The sequence below is a fragment of the Lontra canadensis genome, unplaced genomic scaffold, assembly GCF_010015895.1.
Source record: "Lontra canadensis isolate GAN:19392208 unplaced genomic scaffold, GSC_riverotter_1.0 scaffold143, whole genome shotgun sequence".
Lineage (NCBI taxonomy): Eukaryota > Metazoa > Chordata > Mammalia > Carnivora > Mustelidae > Lontra > Lontra canadensis.
This window is the reverse complement of record NW_022631137.1, coordinates 2,940,851-2,960,465: the sequence shown is the minus strand read 5'-3', so window position 1 is coordinate 2,960,465 and position 19,615 is coordinate 2,940,851. Positions and strand designations below refer to the sequence as shown.

The 19,615-nt window shown below is 52.7% G+C and overlaps 1 protein-coding gene across 3 annotated transcripts; it reads right to left on the bottom strand.

The window, feature by feature from the left end:
• Positions 1 to 6,000: 6,000 nt before the first annotated feature.
• On the bottom strand, positions 6,001 to 14,703 carry NAGPA (N-acetylglucosamine-1-phosphodiester alpha-N-acetylglucosaminidase). Of its 3 annotated transcripts, none has more exons than XM_032843764.1 (11): positions 14,588 to 14,703; positions 14,042 to 14,497; positions 12,516 to 12,655; positions 11,526 to 11,634; positions 10,330 to 10,458; positions 9,626 to 9,831; positions 9,479 to 9,526; positions 8,176 to 8,304; positions 7,860 to 7,991; positions 7,711 to 7,774; positions 6,001 to 6,445 (listed from the first exon to the last, which is right to left on the bottom strand). In XM_032843764.1, exons 1-11 carry the CDS (start codon positions 14,671 to 14,673, stop codon positions 6,013 to 6,015), a joined length of 1,932 nt encoding a protein of 643 aa, XP_032699655.1. In that variant the 5' UTR covers positions 14,674 to 14,703; the 3' UTR covers positions 6,001 to 6,012. The 3 variants fall into 3 exon arrangements, with proteins under 3 accessions (XP_032699655.1, XP_032699656.1, XP_032699657.1); XM_032843765.1 differs by having other exon boundaries at positions 6,001 to 6,223; XM_032843766.1 differs by lacking the exon at positions 6,001 to 6,445 and adding an exon at positions 6,604 to 7,164.
• Positions 14,704 to 19,615: the final 4,912 nt, after the last annotated feature.

Sequence of the window (19,615 nt, the reverse complement as noted above, 5' to 3'; positions counted from 1 at the left end):
CCTAACACTAGGGGAGGACGCTTCCTACGTCTCGGAGCTTCTGGAGTCACCCGGAACGCGTTGGCCTGTGGCTGCATTGCTCTCGTCCTGCTTGTCTTCACACAGCTTCTTCTCTGTGTGTCTCCTGTCTTGTAAGGACACCAGGCACTGGATTCAGGGTTCACTGTCAATCTAGTACAATTTCAGCTTTAGATCCTTAACTAATTACATCTGCAAAAACTACTTTCAAAGAAAGTCACATTCTAAGGTTCTGTGTGGACGCTGATTCTGGGGGGCAGGGGAAAAACGCTATTCAAACCATTGCACAAGCACAGGGTGCATACAGAGATACATGCATAGTTTATCAGTGGAATTAAATGCTTATTCCCTGGGCCCACTCAGCACTGCTGACTTGGATTCTTGAGGGTGCATTTCTGGATTCTCTTTGCCAGGTATCCAGGTGAAGGTGAGGGCCCTGCCATCCATCTTTCTGGGCCACTCTGCCTGGTTCCCTGGGGTTTGACCTAAGACCTAGTGTGATGTTCAACAACAGCCATCATCCTGAGGTTGGGGGTTGGGTGGGGACCTTGTCCAGGGCACCAGCTGTCCTTCCTGTGAGTTTCCTTGGGACACGGAGCAGGGGTTCTGGCTGCCACACACATCATGGGGTTCTGAAAAGGCCCTCTTGTTTTGGAGCAGGAGGCCAAGGACTGTCACTTGGGGAAGCAGAGAAGGTGTGGTTCTCTTGTAGGACTGCTCTGGGGTACCCTGTCTATACCGGGTTTGGTTACCCAGCCGCACCCAACACATCCAACTGAGGGAGAGGAAGCAGCCCTTGCCTGCTTCAGTACAGTGCATGCATTCATTCTCTGGGACTTTGCCATGGATTTCTCTGCAACTGTGGGTAAGAGCTCTCCAAGGACCAGCCAGCTGACTCCTGCATGTGGTGGGTGTTGAGAAAGACAGGTCCCTGGGGCAGGCCAGCTGGAATCAGCTCTGAGCCATGAGTCACTGCTGATGTCTGTCCTGGGCAGAACTGCCTCCTCAGAAGCCTCCTGAGGTTTGCGGGGCCCAGAGAGGGGAGGACACACTAGGGCTCCCTTGGGGCCCAGAGTCTGCCTCTGGGACCAATTCTTCCTCAGAGGCCAGGGGCCAGGTCCAAAGCAGCCTGCTGGGGCTTCTGTGGAGGCAGGGTCTCAGGGCACTAGCAGCTGTTGGGAGTTTGGGCAGGGCCTGGAAAGAGCCAGAAGGAAAAGTGCCAGGTAGCTCTCAGGGACAGGAAAGGCAGCTGTGGCTTTCAGACTTCTCTTCAGTCCATTTTTCCCTCTCCTCACTTCAGTGCCTCCCTGCCCCCGCGGAGGCATTTCCAAGGAATGTGGGTCCCCAAAAAGCACAACTTGAAACCACTGACTTAAGAGTTTCCTGGAGCCCAAGTTTTCTGAGATACACACCCCTTTGCAAATCCAGTAGAAGCTTTGGGCATCACACTTGAATTATTCCCATATCAGGGCTCCTAAGAGTCTTGGAAAGCCACCCATTAAGCCCAGGATTGAACCTCTTTCTGGATTCTTTCCTGATGCTCAAGTTTTATGAAGAGCATCCTAGCTGCCATGTGTTACCATGGCACAGGACTCTTGGTGGTCAGGCCACCAAGACATCTGGTCCACATCCTGTGCCCAGGGGTCTTCCATCATTACCATGAGGTGGGGGGGAATGCTTGCGCCACCGTAACTGGTCCATGTTAATCCCCAACTACCAATCCCAAAGCTTAATGACGAGCTCTTGTACATTTGTGTCAGCACGTGTTCCTACCCACCCCTAGAGTTTAAGTGTTTGAATTTAAAAAAACACCTTTTTGCCTCTGCTCCAGGCCTCATCTAAGCTCCGAAAAATGCCTGAGTCCAAAATGTGTCTCTCCTTGAACAGTATGAGTGTTAGACTCTGTGGGTTGCCAGAGACCCCCCAAATCCAACACGAAGTGCCTCAAGCAAAAACGGGGTTTACTGGTCCATGTAATTGGTCCAAGAATGATAGTGGCTTCAGGTATAGCTGAATCTAGGCACTTAAATTATATCCCCCTTTTCTCTTGATTTGGTTCTTCTCCACGTTTACTTCACTCTCTTTCTACATGTGGCCCACACCCTGGCAAATGGACAATCTCAGCAAAGTGTTTTCCCCCAAATTCTAGCAGAAGTTCCAGGGTAGGCTCTAGTGAGCCAACTGGGACAGGGGACTACCTCCGACCCCTATATTCATGCCATCTTGGACTTGATGGGATGGTACCAGAATGGGGGAGAGGGAGCACCCTAAAGGCAATGGTAGGGAGGCTCACAGCCTTGGCTCTCAGAGTCCTGCCTTCACTGGGCATTCTGATTACCACCGGGAGGTGTCTAGATGCAAGCAACTGCAAGTTCTGATGGCTACTTCTGGTTGGTGAAGCACACTCAGCCCCTGTATAGGGCAGGCTGGACATGCCAAGGAGTTAACCCCCAGGAGAAACCCCCATCCCACACAATGAGAGCGTGTTGGCCAACAAACACCCCACCAGAGGCACAGCCCCAAGATGTTATCTGTATTCTCCTGGCTGCCCACAGTGGGGAGCTGCTCACTAATGCACTGTGTACTGGCTGCCTTTCCTTCCCTACCTCACTTCTCTGTTCCCCACCAGGGCTTCTTGGGGTCACCTCCCAAATAAACTACTTGCCCTCACCTCTTTATCTCAGGTTCACGGGCTGGGAGGGATCCAGGCGAATACAGGGCACCGGGTGTTGGACAGGCATGACAGACCCCTATACAAACAGGGAGGGTGAACGTAGCCTCTTTGCTGAACCAGGAACCCCTCCAGCACACCGTGATGGACCCTCTTCAGCTCCCTCTGGCCTGAAATCCAACAAGCCTATGCACAGCACTGTACTCTCCCAGCTCAGCTGCCAGCCCAGCCAAGGACAGAGAGAGACGTCCTCTGTGGAGGTCAGAGCTTCCAGGTCACAGGTTTCTACAGCCCGTTGCCTCAGAACCTCTGAAGGTGTTCCCTGTAGATTCCCAGACCCCATACCCCTGAGATTTTGACTCGATGGGTCTGGGACAGGATGTGGACATCTACAATCATACAACATTCCCGGGAAAAACACTCTGACCTGCCGCTGGGCTCGGGAACTGTGTCTCAGGAACATGCCGACGTGATTCAAAGGTGCTTGGGAACTTCTCCAAGCTCTTGTCAGTACTTCCTACCCCTGAACAGTGGGAGCAAAATGTCCAAGCAGCCCAGGGACCAGTTGTGCCCTGGAAAAGAGCGAAACACAGAAAAAGACTTCCAGGTGGTGTTGAAACACAAGGTCCCCAGAGGAACATGTGAACTTGGTTGTTTCCATTTCTGGAAGGAGGACTTACAATGTGAAGAGTTTGCCTAGTTCCTTAAATGAGCAGCCGCCCTCAGTTCCTGGACGTGCTGTGAACTCCACTCCTCCCTTCCCTCCAACCTGGGTCACAAGCCCAGAAAAGGGGCTGAATTAGGAGGTAGAAATGACAGCTGCCTGGCCGTGGGTAGTGTGTGGGCTTTGGGTGATGGTTCACTAGGTGTAGGATCAACTATGCCCAGGGTTATCGACAACCTGGCCTCTGGCTCCCACTGCAGGACCAAAACACAGCATCTTGGAGGAAGTATCACAGGCTGGCTCAGCGGGTCTCAACTTCAGGGGGACAGACAAAAAGACACGCAGACCCACAAACACATTCCTGCAGGAACTTGGAGTCTGGGAAATTGGCCTGTGATATTTTACTTCTCGGAACCAAATTCTTCCTTTCTGAAGTGAAACTAGACCAGCAGAACAGTGGATGGACTGCAGGATGGGCTCAATTAGCCTCCTGGACCCAGGTCTCTTTGCAGCTCCTCTCACTAGAGGGTGGAGTCTGTCTCGGGGATGGAATCTGGGTGTCTTTGGACCAGCTCACAGAACACGGTGGAAATGAGGTCATGCCAGTTCTGAGCCGAAGCTTTGAAAAGCCTTGTGTGCTTCTCTTCCAGGATCCCCACCCCCACCCGGACCCCAGGCCTGAGCCAGCCTCCTGGGGGACGAGGCACTGGGTGGAGCTACATCATCAGCTGTGGCCATCCCAGACCAGCCCCCAGTGGGCCCATCAACTATGGAAGACACACCAGTGAGCCCAGCTGAGATCACCAGCCCCCATCAACAGAATCGCATAGTTGACCCTAGAATCATGAAAAATAATTGTTTTTTAAAAGAAGTAGTAACTGCTTGTTGTTTTAAACCACCAAGTTTTGGACTGGTTACACAGGACTAGATAGCTACCAGTTATACTGTGTCTTAGCCTGCTCAAGCTTTGACTAATACCATACACTGGGCAGCTTACAAATAACAGACATCTATTTCCCATAGTTCAGGAGGCTGGAATCCAAGATCAAGGTGCCGGCAAATTCAGTTCTTGGTGAGGGCCCCCGTCTTGGCTTCTGCACAGCTGACAGCTCACACATGGCCTCTTCTCTGTGCTTGTGTGGAGATGGTGCCCTCCCGTCTCTTCTTGTAAGAGCGCTAATCCCATCCTGAGGGGACCACTGTTGTGACCTCATCAAAAACTAATTAAACCAAAGGCCCCACCTCCTAATACTACCACATGGGTTGGTGGGGAAGGAGAAGAGGGTTCGGGCTTCAACACAGGAATCATTGTGGGAGGATACACTCAGTTCATAATGTACGTGAGTCTCTTTAATATCTGCTGGGAGCTACAGGACCTCCCTCATCTCTCATCCCCAAAGATCTGCTGAGCACAGGGTAATACCCATTCGTCGGGGTGGTCAGGGGGAACTGCCAGGTACTTCCTGAAGACCCTCCACAGCCACGGGTTCCAAACTCAGATACTCACGGGGCTGGCAGGCCACAGACTGCTGGAGGCTTCGATGACCTGGAGAAGGAAGGCCCACAGAGGGACCGGGGATTCTCATCTCTGACAAGTCATTGCCCTGGAAGGATGTTGGTAGGGGCTGTGGGCTCGCCCTCTTTTAAAAAGAAATCAGAAATCTTAAATTGTTTATCTCTTGACGTTTAAACGCTGGTAACTAATTTAAATCCCGTTAAGTCATGGTGCAGACTACACTTTTTCCTTCTTTCAAAACATGGTCCAGACCCGCCCGTCCCCCCAAGTCTTGGCATCACCTGGCAGCTTGTGAGAGACTCAGACTCTTGTACCCCATCCTGGGCCAGAATCTGCATTTTAACAAGATCTCCAGGTGACTTGTGTGCACCACAAAATCAGAAACCCTGGATCAAATGAACAGATCAGGGAGCTGGAGGTGCTCTGGGCTGCCCGTTTATGACCCTGGATTCAGGTGACAGAACCCCACCCTTAAGACCTAGGTACTTCCAGAAATCCACAATTCAGGCTTTAGTTGCCACCTGGGGGGCTCCTTTTATTACATCAATTTATTCAAGTGATTAAAAAAAAAAAAAACCCTCTCTCCAGGGCAGGATACCAAAATAGAAAGCTTGTAAACATGATTCCATCCCCCGCCCCTTCGAAGGAGCTCCCTGTGACAGGAAGTAGAATTCTAATTGGCAAATTCTGCAATGAGGTCTGTAGAGAAAGGTCCTGTGAGGTGGCCATCATCTCTGTGATCCATCCCTGTCCAGGGGGGCTGGCTGGACCCTGCCACTCAGTCATGGTGCGGTCACGGGGCGTCCCGTCGCTAGCGGCCTCTGCCTCAGGAGGCCAGAGGCTCTTTGGCACCACGGCAGGCCCTTGGGGGACGGCCACCCAGGCAGCAGACACAGGCAGGCAGGGAAGGAAGCAGTCTCTCTCTGGGGAGCACGGTATTGCTAGGGTTGTGTGTGTCATGGCAGGCGACCAGGGGAGGGCCTGGGGCCAGGTGAGGGGCTGAGCACAGGTGCTATCAGAAGCTTGGCTTGGCACCGGGGCTGAGAGCACCCAGACGATCAGCGGCCTTGAGGTTTCCCTTGCAGAAACGAGGCCGTGTCGAAATGAGCTTTCAGAGCAGGCCACGGCGGGTGGCTGGAGGCGTCAGTCCTTGAAGGGGTTGTGGGCATCCCCCTGCTGTTCCTTCTCCGCGGCCAGGAGCTCCCCGTTCATCTCCTGCAGTGGGTGGTAAACGTAGGCCCCATCCAGGTGCCGGCTCCGCTCTGCTCTCGAGCCAAGGAGCAAGGACACGTTCACCACTGTGCTGACCAGCAGAAGGAAAACTAGGGCCAGGGTGAGGGCCAGCCAGGCGGTCCTGGGTGCAGAAGAGAGAGCCTCAACATGGGTTGTTGGGCGGTGCTGGAGGGGTTTCCCCTCCACCACAACAGAGGCAGAGTCGGGAGCCTCCAGGGAGAACACCACCACTGTTCGGGAGCGAAATGGGGCTGGCATGGCTAGGGGACACCCTCCAGACACACGTTCGGGGAGCAGTAGTGACAGTCCCTGTGTGCCATGCAGGCCAGCCCTGCCACATCTCTTGATATTTAAGAGAAACCATGAAAAGAAAAAAAAAATTTTTATGTGAATGTTGCTGATTTTCAGAAGCTGCTAATAAGCCTTACGTTTTTTTAAACTATGCAGGGCAAATACAATACATCATCTCACGATGATGCCCCAGGAAGCATCAGTTTGTATCCGTGCTCTGGGGGATGTTAGAAACCTCAAAGGAGACAGAGCAGGGAGAACTGCACCCCTTCCTCCCTCCTGGGGAGCTGGCGGGGTCTTTCAACGATCCTTGTTTTCCTCCTTCATGTGAACTCTGTGGCTGAAGCCCTCGATGCAAAAGCAGACAAGAGCACACTGCTGGGGGCGGGGACATGCTTGTCAGCCCCCCAGGGCTCCCCTTCCCTTGCCGGCAGTTGTCAGCTGGTCTGCAGGTCTGCACTGGGGAGGAGGGGCTCAAAGTCTCACACCTGAGGAGCCTGAACTTAAGACCAGGGGCCAGGTGCTCCTGGGAGCCACTGTCCCTGCTCTGGGAGCATTTTCAAAGGATGTTTCCAGGGGTTTTCTTCAGGTGTGATTCTGGGCCTTCAGAGCCTCACCCCAGGCTCACTGAGTCAGGACATCCAGGAGGGACCTGGGATCTGCATTATTAATGATAAGACTGTCCTCCAGGACATCACCAGGAGCTTTTCATTCATACCCACACCTGATTCCCACCTCCAGTGTGGGTGGGGCTGGGCCATGAGCTGAGAGCTACAAGAAAAGAAGTTCTCAGAGTGGGGTCTCCATGCCAGCAGCATTACCATCCCCTGGGATCACCCTGGAAATGCAGATTCTCAGCCTCCACCCCAGACCTACTAAAGCAGAAACTCCAGAGACGGGACCTAGCAATCTATTTCAGCACGCCCTCCCCAAGGTTTGCACTAGCAAACAGAAAGCGCACCACAGAGCGGTGCTCGAGAAATGGTGTGAGTTCCTCGGAGGTTGGCACTTCTGTACCAGACATCAGGACCCGAGAAAATAAGTCGCGAGTCTTGCAGGAAAAGGAGCCCTGATGCCCTTCCCCGTCGACTCCCACTGGGGTGGTGACCAGGGTCCTTCTCACCATCTCCCAGGCCCACTTGGGTGGCTGTGAGCATCAGCTGTGACTCTCTCTGTGCTTACACTGAAGAAACATCACCTGGGTGGCTGATGTCACCTCCCAGCCTTGCCCAGTCCCTGAGCAGGGGTCAACCTCACAGGTGGAGGGAGAGGGGGATTTCCTCCCATCCCAACCCCAAGTCCCACCAAATCTCCTACCCGGTGAGAAGGGAGAGTTCTCCTGTTCTTGGGGTGGTCTCAGATGGCCGGAGACATTGTTTCACTGTAAGACAGCAGAGAGAGGCTGACATGCTGGAAGGGGAGGGGTGTGCCCCATTTGCCCCCCAGGAGCCTGGGAGGAGCCATACCTTGGGAGAAGATGCTGTTAAGGGCTGGTGCCTGGGCCAGGCTGCAGTTGCCAGTCTGGGGGTCACAGGGACACTGGTGCTCACACTTGCAAGGCATCTGGCAGCCTGGCCCGTGCCAGCCGAGGGGACACTCTGTGGAGAGGAGGCAGAAGTGGAGGCCTCAGTGGCAGGACCTCTCTCTGCACAGACAGGATGGGCCCCAGGTGGGTGCAGAGCTGGGCTGAAGCAAGTGACCCCGGGGTTCCCCCAGGCTAGACCCTGGAGATGCCCCTGGGTGGCACTTCCTCCCAGCTGACTTGGGGACTGTGTAGCTTACCCTGCTCACAGGTGTCTCCAGTGAAGCCAGGAGGACAGGTGCAGGTCCCCTGGACGGGGTCACAGGCAGCTCCGTTCTGACATCTGCACTTCATGGCACAGTCTGCCCCGAAGGAGCCATTGCTGCAAGCTGGCCCGGGGAAAGGGGAGTCATTTCAAAATCCAGCCCCGCCCCACCTGGGTGAGGGCCAAGAAGACTGCAAACAGATCTCAGTCACCCTAAGTGGCCCTGTAGGTTCACAAATGCTTCCAACAGAAAGTTAAGGAGAACACACTTCAAGGCAGGCCCTGACAGTGAGCCTTCCTGGAGCTTCCTGTCTAGATGGACTGGTGGCCAGGGAGCCAGGAAGCAGACATGGATGTGCAGGTGGGGACAAGTGCAGCAGCAGCAGACCGCTGGAGGGGGTGGGGTGGGCAGGCATCGGGGGACAGGGCAACTAAGCTGGGGTCTGGAGGAGTGGAGCTGGGTCAGTGAGTTGGGGAGGGGCTGCGGCACCTGGCAGGTCAGGCTAAGGGCTTCATTCCTTTGACGTCCTCAAAAGAAAGCCCTGAAGGATTTGAAACTGTGGATGGCTGTGGTGGGTTGAACTGTGTCCCCCCAAAAGATACTGTGTCCTGGGGCACCTGGGTGGCTCAGTGGGTAAAGCCTCTGCTTTTGGCTTGGGTCATGATCTCAGGGTCCTGGGAATGAGCCCCAAATCGGGCTCTCTGTTCTGCGGGGAGCCTGCTTCCCCTTCTCTCTCTCTGCCTACTTGTGATCTCTGTCAAATAAATAAATAAAATCTTAAAAAAAAAAAGATATTGTGTCCTAATCCTCAGAATCTGTGAACATGACCTCATCTGGACACAGAGACTTTGCAGATACAATTAAGTGAAGACCATAAAAGATGAGGGCGCCTGGACTTAGAGTGGGCCCTAAATCCAATGACCTGGGGTCTGTGTAAGGGAATGGAGAGACAGACATGGGCAGAGACTGGAGGGATGTGGCCACAAGGCAAGGAATGGCCGGAGCCACCAGGAGTTGGAGGGGGTGGGAAGGAGCCTCCCCTAGACCTCTGAAAGGGAGCGAGGGCCCCGCAAGACACCTTGATTTTGCAGTTCTGCCCTCTGGAACTGAGACAGCATAAGTGCTATTTCAAGCCACGCAGTTTGTGGAATTTGTTGTGGCCACCGTGGGAAACTCACGCAGTGATTTACAGTCAGGCGAGAGCAAGAAGCAGGAGGAGGATAAAGGCAGCTGCCACGCTGCTCACCCTCTCCCCAAGGGGCCAGGGGTGCGGAGCACCTGGCCTGGCGGCTTTTACCTTCACTGCAGTTGGAGCCCATCCATCCAGCTTCACAGCGGCAGCCAGCTGCCAAGACAAGACCAAGGAGGCCAGGTGAGGGCCCAGGCAAGGCCAGGGCAGGGAGGGCTGGGAGCCCCAGTCACAGCGCCACCCCGGAGATCTTACTCTCTGTGCAAAGCCCGTGCAGGCTGCAGTTGGAGGGGCCACAGTCCAGCTTGTCGCAGGCCGCGCCCTGCCAGAAGCATCCCGTGCACTGGCAGCGACCCTCCACACAGGTCCCGTGGCCACTGCAGTCAGGTGGCTGGCAGCGGGGCTCGTGCACACACACCACGGTAGACACGCGGCGTGGACAGCGCCACATGTTGTCCTGGCTGTGGGGGGGGGGCACAGCGTGTGAAGAGGCCAGGACACTGACCATCCCCCAGTGGACCCCGCCTACCCCCTACCATAGTTCCTGAGGGCTGTCTCTCTCTCCACTGCCCGCTCTTCAGCCTTTTATAGGTTCTTCCCACCCGGACAATCTCTTCCAACCCCAGGGCCTTTACACATGTTGTTCTTGCTGCCAGGAAGGTTCTCCCAGCCCTGCCTCGCCGCCTCTTCAACCCTCAGAGCCCAGCTGAGGTTCCATTACGCTCAAAGAGGTCTTTCCTGACCTACAAAACCCCTTTCGTTGGCATCGGGGACACTGGCACAATATGTATAATTTGACTCTCTTCCTGGAAGCAGTGAGAGGCAGGGATCTCGGCTCTTTCTGCTCACAGCTGAATCCCCAGTGCCTGGCACGCAGTAGGTGCTCAGTCTTTGTTGAATGACACAGCTGAGCACAGGCCTGGACATGGACCTCAAGAAGGGGGCTCTGGCATGCTTACCAGTGATCTGATGGGTAACTGGCCAAGGTCCCGTTGAGCACAAAGGTGGCGGAGCCCCCTCCATCCAGGTTGATGGCGTTGACCACGTCCTGTTTCAGCAAGAACTCTGCCATCTCCCACAGGTTAATGCTGAAGCACAAGATCATTAACGCTGACTGTGTCCCCTGCCTTTCCTGTTTAACTGGCTTTCCTTTCCATGGTGGACAGTATCACCCCCACTGTGGCAGGCAAATTCCTAAATGGGATTTCCTCCCAAATGTCCCATCTTAACCCCTACAAGCTGTGACTATAACGAGAGGTCACCCCCATGACTGTGTTATTTTACACGGCTCAGCTGTCCACAAGTGGGGACACTGTCCTGGATTATCTCGGGGGGCCCAGCGGAATCACAAAAGCTCTTAAAAGCAGACCTTTCCCTGGCTGCTGGCAGAATGTGAAGCGGGAGAGACTACAAATACAAAGGGGAGGAAGGGACTGGACGCATGTTTGCTGGCTTGAAGATGGGGTGTGTAACATGCACAGGAAGGAATGTGGGCAGGCTGAAGGAGCAGAGGGTCCCATGGCCAACAAGAAAACACAGACTGCAGTCCTACAACGACAAGGAAGCGTATCCGGCCGACAACTCGAATGACCTAAGAGGATTCTTGCTCTGATGCTCCAGATGAGAGCCTTCCTGGCAAATGGCTTGATTTTGGGGGTACCTCCATGGGATACCTCCAACATGGAACCCAGTGAGCCCTCTAGAATTCTGACCTACAGAACTGTGATCTACCAGATGGCTGTGGTTTGTGCTTGTCTGTTATAGAGCAAGAGCAAACCAACACACTCTCTCACAGAGGAAGAAACTGTGGCTCAGAGAGGTTGAGAGACTTGTCGGTAGCCACAGAGCTAGCAGGTGGCAGAGCTGGGATTCGAACAGAGGTCTTCTCCCTACTAACTTTGTATTTACTTCCCATCACCCTATCCAGGGCTCAGCAGGGCAGAGGCCTAAGTTGGGAAGAACTGAGAGGAAGTGTGTAGAGGGCGATGAGTTCCCAGAAGTGAGACAGATCTAGGAACGGTTTTGTGTGGGAAGGCAGGGGACAGGTGGATGTGAACATCCCCTGTTGGGATTCTGACGGCCAGCTGTCAGTGGGCTGAGGTCCCTCAAAGCAGGACTCGGCCCAGGCCTGGCGGTCCCAGTTCCTGGCACTCACCCCCGCTGCTCCGTCTGCCCATCTGCGTGGAAGAGCACCAGCTGTCCTTTCCGGTCATGTCCCACAGCTGTCCTGGCTGACATCACGTTCACGAATTTGCTAAAGGAACCTGAAAGAGAAGAAGAAGTCTGGCTGATCACCTGGCTCTCTGGGAAGCCTCCTGGGCTCTGCCTGTTATTTTTGGCCAGTCCAATGCCGTTCTCCACCTCCCGGTCCGTGCCATCCAGTTTTTCACTTAGACATGTATCGTCCTGCCTCCCCTCTGCCCCGTCCCACTTACTCTCCACAAAGCCGCTGGATGGCCCTTCTCAGGTGTAAATTAAGTGACATCAGCCTCCAGGGGAAAACCCTCTAATGACTTCCACTGTTCTCAGCACAAAACCCAAGGCCCAACATGGCCACTCTGGCCTGCTTCTCCTTCCTCGTCTCTGGGGGCTCCCGCCTCACCATCCTGCAGCCACTTTCTGCTTTAGGGCTTCTGCACCTTCTGTTTTCTCTGGCTGGACTGTGCTTCTCCTCAGTTCTTCCTGTGATTTGCTTTTTCCATCTAGGGCACCTCCTCAGTGAGGCCTCCCTTGACTGCTCGGTCTGAAACAGCCATTTCCACAACAGGGCCATAGCATCCCTTCCCACCCTAGTATTCTACATCCCAGAGGTTCTCAAACTATTACCCAAGGGGTTTGTTAAAACACACAGGCCTGGGCCTCACCCCCAGGGATTTGGGATTCTGATTCACAGCTCCTGTCCTCTACCTGTCCCCTCTGCCCCCACTTTATTTTTCCTTCTTAGCACTTACCACTTCCTTTCAGCAAATTACATATCTATTTCCTTTCTTCTGTAAGGTCTCAAGAGCAGGGACCTTATTTGTCATAATCCCCCTAGATCCCCTGTACCTTGAAACGTACTTGCTCAAAGACTTAAGAATAGCTTCCCCCACCAGCCCAGAGGTCCTGGTTCTCAACAGGACTGGGCCACACCCCGCCGCCAAACCTGTCTCCTGCGTCTCATCACACTCGGTCGCCTGGCTTTCGTTGATGTACACACTTCCGTTGCGGATCAGCCACACGACCCCACTCAGCAGCTGCACAAATGGATTCTCGGTTTCCAGCACCTCCTCTTCAGACAGGTACCTGGATACAGAAAAGGCACGTGATTCTCTCACCAGCAGGGACAAGCAGGTAGCAGGGCTCCCTCCTACCTCCCCTCCTCAGGTTGGCTGCTTGATTGCTCCTGGTGTCCCAGGAACCATCCTGTCCTGAGTGCAGCCTTTGTAAACAGTCTACACATCCCAGTTAATACTTCATCTAATATAAACAATGATTCTCAACAGATTTCAAGTTCATCTCCGGCCTTCAACCTCCTAGGCCATCACTCTAGTCAAACGACCACCTGATGCCTACTGACAACTTGTAATTGGTCTCCTTGCTTCTACTCTGGTCCCTCCACCCCAGCCTCCAGCCAGGTTTAGAGCATGTTTTATTTTTATTTTTTTTAAAAGATTTTATTTCTTTATTTGAGAGAGACAGAGTGAGATCAAGGGAGAGCATGAGCAGGGATAGAGGGAGGGAGAGAAGCTGACTCCCCTGCTGAGCAGGAAGCCTGATCGAGCCCGATGGAGGGCTCGATCCCAGGACCCTGAGATCACCACCCGAGCCAAAGGCAGACAGACTCTTCACCAACTGAGCCACCCAGATGTCCCTAGAGCATTTTTTTAAAGGTTTTTTTTTTTTTTTAAGATTTTATTTATTTATTTGACAGACAGAGATCACAAGTAGGCAGAGAGGCGGGCAGAGAGAGAGAGAGGAGAAAGCAGGCTCCCTGCTGAGCAGAGACGTAGATGCGGGGCTCGATCCCAGGACACTGAGATCCTGACCTGGGCTGAAGGCAGAGGTTTAACCCACTGAGCCACCCAGGCGCACCCCCTAGAGCATGTTTTTAAATAACCAAAGTCAGTCCTGTCATTCTCTGATACTCTGTTCCTTCCTTCAGTCACCACACACACACCAAACCCCTGTGCATCTTTGAGCCTTACACTTGCTGTTCCTTCTGACTGTAGTTCTCTTCCTCCAGTTCTGACCTTGGCTAACTTGCGATTAATCTTCAGGTCTCAACCCAGAGGTCACCTTCCCTAAAATCCACCGTCCCTAAAATCCACACTCCGTTTATATTGGTTCACCCTGTTCCTTGCTTCTTTACACGCATGCAATCTGAATTTATCTTATCATTTCCCCAACTTTTATTTATTTTTCCTAGTAACGGGAGAGTTCCCTGAAGACAAAGCCTGTCTGCTTGTTCACTGCTATATCCCCAGCGCGCAGCACACTGCCTGACACAAAGCAAGCACTCAGTGATACTGGGAGATGAACAAACGCGGCAAGAAAAGTATTACTAGCCCCATTCTGCAGAACGCAAACGGACGCTCAGCTTTGTCAGGTGACTTGAACCCAGCACCACGGCTACAACCCAAATCTCAAGTCCTCTGCCCTCGACAGTCACGCGGCTCCCTGCCTTCTCACCCGGTGACCAGGGTCCCGTCGCGGCGGATCCCGAACTGCGCGTTCTGCAGCCCCCCGGCGCTGCTCACCCGGCGCCCGGCGCTCACCACGTTCCCCAGGCACTCGCCCGTGCTCATGCGGAAAAAGCCGCCGTTCTGGGCGACTCTGCAGCCAGCTGCCCGTGCCGTCTCCTCCACGGTTGCGCGGCGCCTCGAAGCGCAGCCGCCGGACCCACCGGGCTCCAGCACCGAGAAGGTGCGCAGGGGCTCTGCCACCCGCGTCAGGTGGCCGGGCACCGCGCGGTCTGCGAAGTGCGAAACGAAGGTGCGCACCGCCGGGCCGCGGGTGCCGGTGGTCGCCGTGGTAGGTGGCCAGCTCTCGTGGTCGCGACTTCCGGCGCGCACCCTTGAGCAGTCCCGGGCGGAGCGCGCGCGCGCGCGGGAGTAGGGCAGCAGCAAGTCGTCGTCTCGGGAGGCCCTGAGGGGACAGGGCGGCCGTGAGCTCGGAGGGCTGTGTCCCGGGCGGAGTATCCCCGAGCCAGGCTCACGCCTCCAGACCTTTACTCACCCCCAGTCGAGGCCGCTGGTCGCCTCCGTGAGGAAGCCGAGCAGCTCAAGGAGGAAGAGAAGCCAGCGACCCATGGAGGCCGCCATGTTGGAACAGGGCCTCCGATCACGTGGGCCTGCCCCACGTGACTCAAGATTTTTGGTGGTCGATTTCAATCCCGACAGACTAGCTTAGGCTCCTTTGGATATCGCGAGCTGTAAAAAGATTACAGTTTTGTGTTTGTTTTGGTTTTTGTTCCGAAGGCGCGTGACGTTGGGTTGTCGGTGGGAACGTTTCGTGTTAATGTAATTTCAAACTTACTGGAGGTTCTAAAAGTAGTGTAAAGAGCTCCCATATACCTTCTACTTATATTTACTAGTTAACTTTTGTCCCATTTAGTTTTTCATTTCAACTTCATTTGCATAGGCCACTCCCCACTCACCCCCAACCATTTGCAACCAAGTTGCAGACTTCGGGATCCTTCACCTTGATACTTTATATAATCTTTTAGGCACAAGGACATTTTCCTGCATAACTACAGGCTAAGTAAAAGTAAGACATTTTACATTAATAGTTTATTAACTAATACACAGTTCATACTCAAAATTTGCCAGTTTTGTGTATGATGTCCTTTAGAGCTATTTTCTCCACATCTAGGGTCCAATCCAGGAGTTACATTTCTTGTAATGTCACTGTGGTCTCCCTGATTCTGGACCAGTTTCTCAGTCTTGGTCTCTTACGACCTTTGATGTAGTTTTGATTTGTTGGGTCCCCAGTGTTCGGTCCTCCAATAACGGGTCCGTGATTAAAGGAGCAAGACTGACACAATGCGAAGGTCTGGCAAAGCTTTATTCCGCGCCAAGCATTGAGAATCAAACCAACGGGCCGGTGCCACACCTCTTACAGAGAGCGCAACCCCTCCCTGCCTCACAGACTAACTTTTATAGAGCAAAGGCCATGCGGTTGAACCTGGCCACACACAGGTGGCCAATGAGATTGCAATACACAGAGAAAGCTGCACAGTCATGCTAGGTCACACACGGGTAGTCAATTGAACTACAATTCACCCCATAGTAGCTATTTGAACTAGCCTATCACTTTAGTCAGAATGGGCACCCAAAAGGCACCCCAAGGCGGGGTCCATACTCCTTGGTAGCTACGAGACAGTATGCACCCCCACTGATTGAATGTCTCCACCTGACTTGACCCACCCTTGTATTTGGGCTTTGTGACCTGGGACTGGTTTCCCGGACTTGCTTTTAAGTAAGTTCCCTTGGGGGTGGGCAGGGTCAATTTAAGTTTTACCGCATAAACAACAAAATAGCAGTTCAACTGGGGTGGCGCCACTCTGGCTGCATAGGCCTTTACAGATTGTAGGTGAGTTTTGGAGCCGAGGGCCAAGAAAGAATTCTTGAGACTTCTTTGGTGCGAAAAGGTGGTTTCATTAAAGCATGGGGTCAGGACCCATGGGCAGAAACAGCAACTGCACTGGGGTTGTGAGAAATGGCTGATGATATACTATAGGGTTTGGGGAGGTAAGGACAAAGGGAGGTCTCCAAAAGCACTTTCATATGCTAAAGAAGATTTTCATGCTACTGGAGGGCTTGGAATTGTCAAGCTAAGGTTGTGTCTAATGTCCTCCCCCCTCCCAGTAGCAAATTAAGATAGTTGAGAGTTTCAGGAGTAAGGTCATTCTTCCTACTGGGAGTCAGGGGAGGAGATGAATGGGAGGTGGGAGGGGTGGTTGTAGGTTCAGGCAGTCTCTAAAGAGTTCTGACCTTCCGTCTCCTCCCAACTGTGTCACTCCTTTGACAAACACATAACAAGCACGTAATACCTAAGCACGTAAGTCCCACGGAAATTCTCCATTTGCTGAGCAGCCTATTACATTAATTAAACAAGGAGGCCATTAGATTGATATGGCTTTATGCCATGTCTGCTGTTAAAAAACAAAAGTCAACTGAGTGAATTTAAAGATCAAATAGACTTTATTCAATGACTCAAGAATAAGGCAGCATCCCATCTAGCAAATAGAAAGAAGCTCCAAAGAGCTATACAAAATGAAAGGCTTTTATAGGCAGAAAGGGAGGAAGACAAAGAAAGAGTGGATTTTTTCAGGCAAGGTCACCTTCCTTTGAGGGAAGGACAGGGCCTATAGTACAGATGACTTCACTAGCGCTGACCAGGTAATTGACTGGTTAAAGGTTTCATTCCTGGAAGAGGCTTAAACTGTAGTTAAGTCAGATATTAAATCTTGGTTGGCTGACATGGGGCTTGGCATATGTTACTCCATTGGGGGGGCCGTTGTCCCTTTTTTTTTTACTTTTTTAAAAGCTAATCTCTCCACACAGTGTGGGGCTGGAACTCAATGACCCTGAAGTCAAATGCTGGGGTGGGTGTTGGGCTGGCAGAAAGAAAGGGCTACTTAAGATGGCGAAAGTTCCCTCCACAAAACCTGAGCTCGGACAGGAGAACAAAGACCCAAGCAGGAATCTGAACCCTCCCCCCCCCCACCCCCCCCCCGCCCCGGGCTCCTGTGGACCAATGGGACCCTGACAAGCGGGAATCTGAGACCCCCGCCCTTGGCTCCAGTGGACCAATGGGACCCCAACGAGCAGGCGAAATATCCGAATAAGGGAAACTTGCCAGACCCCTGAACTCCCCTTGAGGCCCCTTAAAAGCCCCCTTCTCCCTGCCTTGGGTGCGACTTCCGCCACTCTGCTTTCTAGAGTCGCGGAACCTCGCCCAAGGTTGCCCACCTTCTCCCGGTGCAACTTTCCTGGCTCCCCTTCTCCTGAGCCCTGAAACTTTGCCGGAGATGCCTTTAATAAATCTTGCCTTGCACCCACTTTGCCTGGTGTCGTGTTTATCTCTCTGGAAAAACTTTACAGTGGGTGATCCTAAGTTTCTAGAAACTTAAGAGTAGAGAAAGCATGGACTTCAGTCTACTCGTTTACTGTGCTTTCCCTGGTAACCTCCCATAAGGGACCCTCCCAGCCCCAACATCTTCTCTCGACTTTAGCTGGGAATGGTATTTAGGGTGACTGCTTAGGCCACTGCAGGGACTTACTCAGTTTTCCTGGGTCTCTCTCATGTAGACAGGCAGTATGCACATTTCTTACACTTCTTTGTTTTTTCTCCTATTAATTTGTCTCATGTCAACTTAATTTCCAGACCAGCCTAAAGAATCTTGCAGGGTAGGAGGGGAGGAACCTTACTTATACCTCTGGATATACGTACTGAGGTCACTGCCCCAGTGTCAAACATAGATGTTCCCTTTATCTACCACCTGATGTCATACAGGTCCAGGCCTTGGCGACCCCACAGTCCTCAGCCTTGGTGAGCATCAGCATCCCTTGGGAGTTTGCCAAGGAGACATGTCCCCAGGACCCCTCCTGGTGGCTGTATGAGAATCTCTAGGGACAGAGCTAGAAAGTCTGCATGTTTGTTTGTTTTTTTAAAGATTTTATGTATTTAAGAAAGAGAGAGCACAAGAGGGGGGAGGGTCAGACGGAGAAGCCGACTCCCCACTGAGCAGGGAGTCTGAGACTCAATCTGGATCCTGGAACTCCTGGGATCATGACTTGAGCTGAAGGCAGACGCTTAACTGAGTCACCCAAGCACCTGAGAAGTCGACATGTTTAACAAGATTTCCCCAAGCTGGTCCTAATGCCAGTGGCCACAGGCCACACATGGAGAAACCCCTCTAGGAAGGTAGAGAGCCAGTGCTGGGTGTTTAGAATATGGGAAGCGAAGGCCCACCTCCACATTATGTTAAATGCCCGTGGGATTCATCTCCAGTGAGAGGCTGAGGTCTGGGGTGGGGTAGTGGTAAGGAGACTCTGTAAAAACACATTGGTGTTTTTACCTCTTCTCAGTGCCCTACAGCCCTCATAACCCAAAGACATGACAGTTCAAGTGGGGTTCATCTTGCAAATTTTTCTTCCCATGTTCTAGTTAGCTTTAGGATTCCCTTTTCCTGAAAGTGACTTATAAACCCAGATTTCCGCTAGAGTCATTGCCCCCCTCATTCCCACCCTTGTTGGGTTAATTAAGCCTTCTAAAAATGTATCAATGTCAGGCTCCAGTGACTAATCCATCTAGAATGCAGGAAGGACACGGGGTGAGACATAATCACCCCTAATCCGGTTATGGGCTGCCCACCCTCTCTAGGCTGTGTGCCTGTCTTGGTAAACTTTGCTTTGTGATGCAGTGTGTGGAAGAAATCCTTGAAGCCTATGGAGTGCCAAGTAGGTATTAAATTCCGGCCCTTGGTTCCTCAAGAAAACTAGCAACCCAGAAGCAAGTCAAACTTGTCAGCGAAATCCAGGACCATTTCTCTGTGCCTGACAACTTAAGAGCACTTTCAGGAAAGCATTCAGGGGCACCAGAAGAGGATTAGACAGAGGAGACTAACTCCCAAGAGAAAGATTTAGAAGAACCACTGGCCCCCGCAGGATTATTCAGCTGAGCACAGAAGGAGCACGGGTGTTTGAATTCAGATTCTCCAGTACAACTCCGTACTCACACAGGGATAATCAGCAGCTGTTTTTCACTCCGAAGCAAAGGAAGGTGATGGACTTAAAGAACCTTCAAGTCCAGGGGCACCTGGGTGGCTCAGTGGGTTAGAGCCTCTACCTTCAGCTCGGGTGGTGATCCCAGGGTCCTGGGATTGAGCCCCATGTCGGGCTCTCTGCTCAGTAGGGAGCCTGCTTCCCCCCCCCCCCCTCTGCCTGCCTCTCTGCCTGCCTCTCTGCCTACTTATGATCTCTGTCTGCCAAATAAATAAATAAATAAAATCTTTGAAGAAAAAAAAAAAAGAACCTTCGAGTCCAAAGGACTGGATTTTTAGATGATTTTTCGACCCCAGTCTTCTCTTGACATGCCTGTGTACATAGCGTGGTATCTGTACCACAGACAGTGGCTGGACCCATGATAACATTCCAGAAGGTCTTTTCTTCAACACTAGATTAGTGTCAAAGTTCCGAGGAATTGTATGTCAGCTGTACTTCAGGAAAACAAAACAAAGAGAACTGTAGCTGACATGCT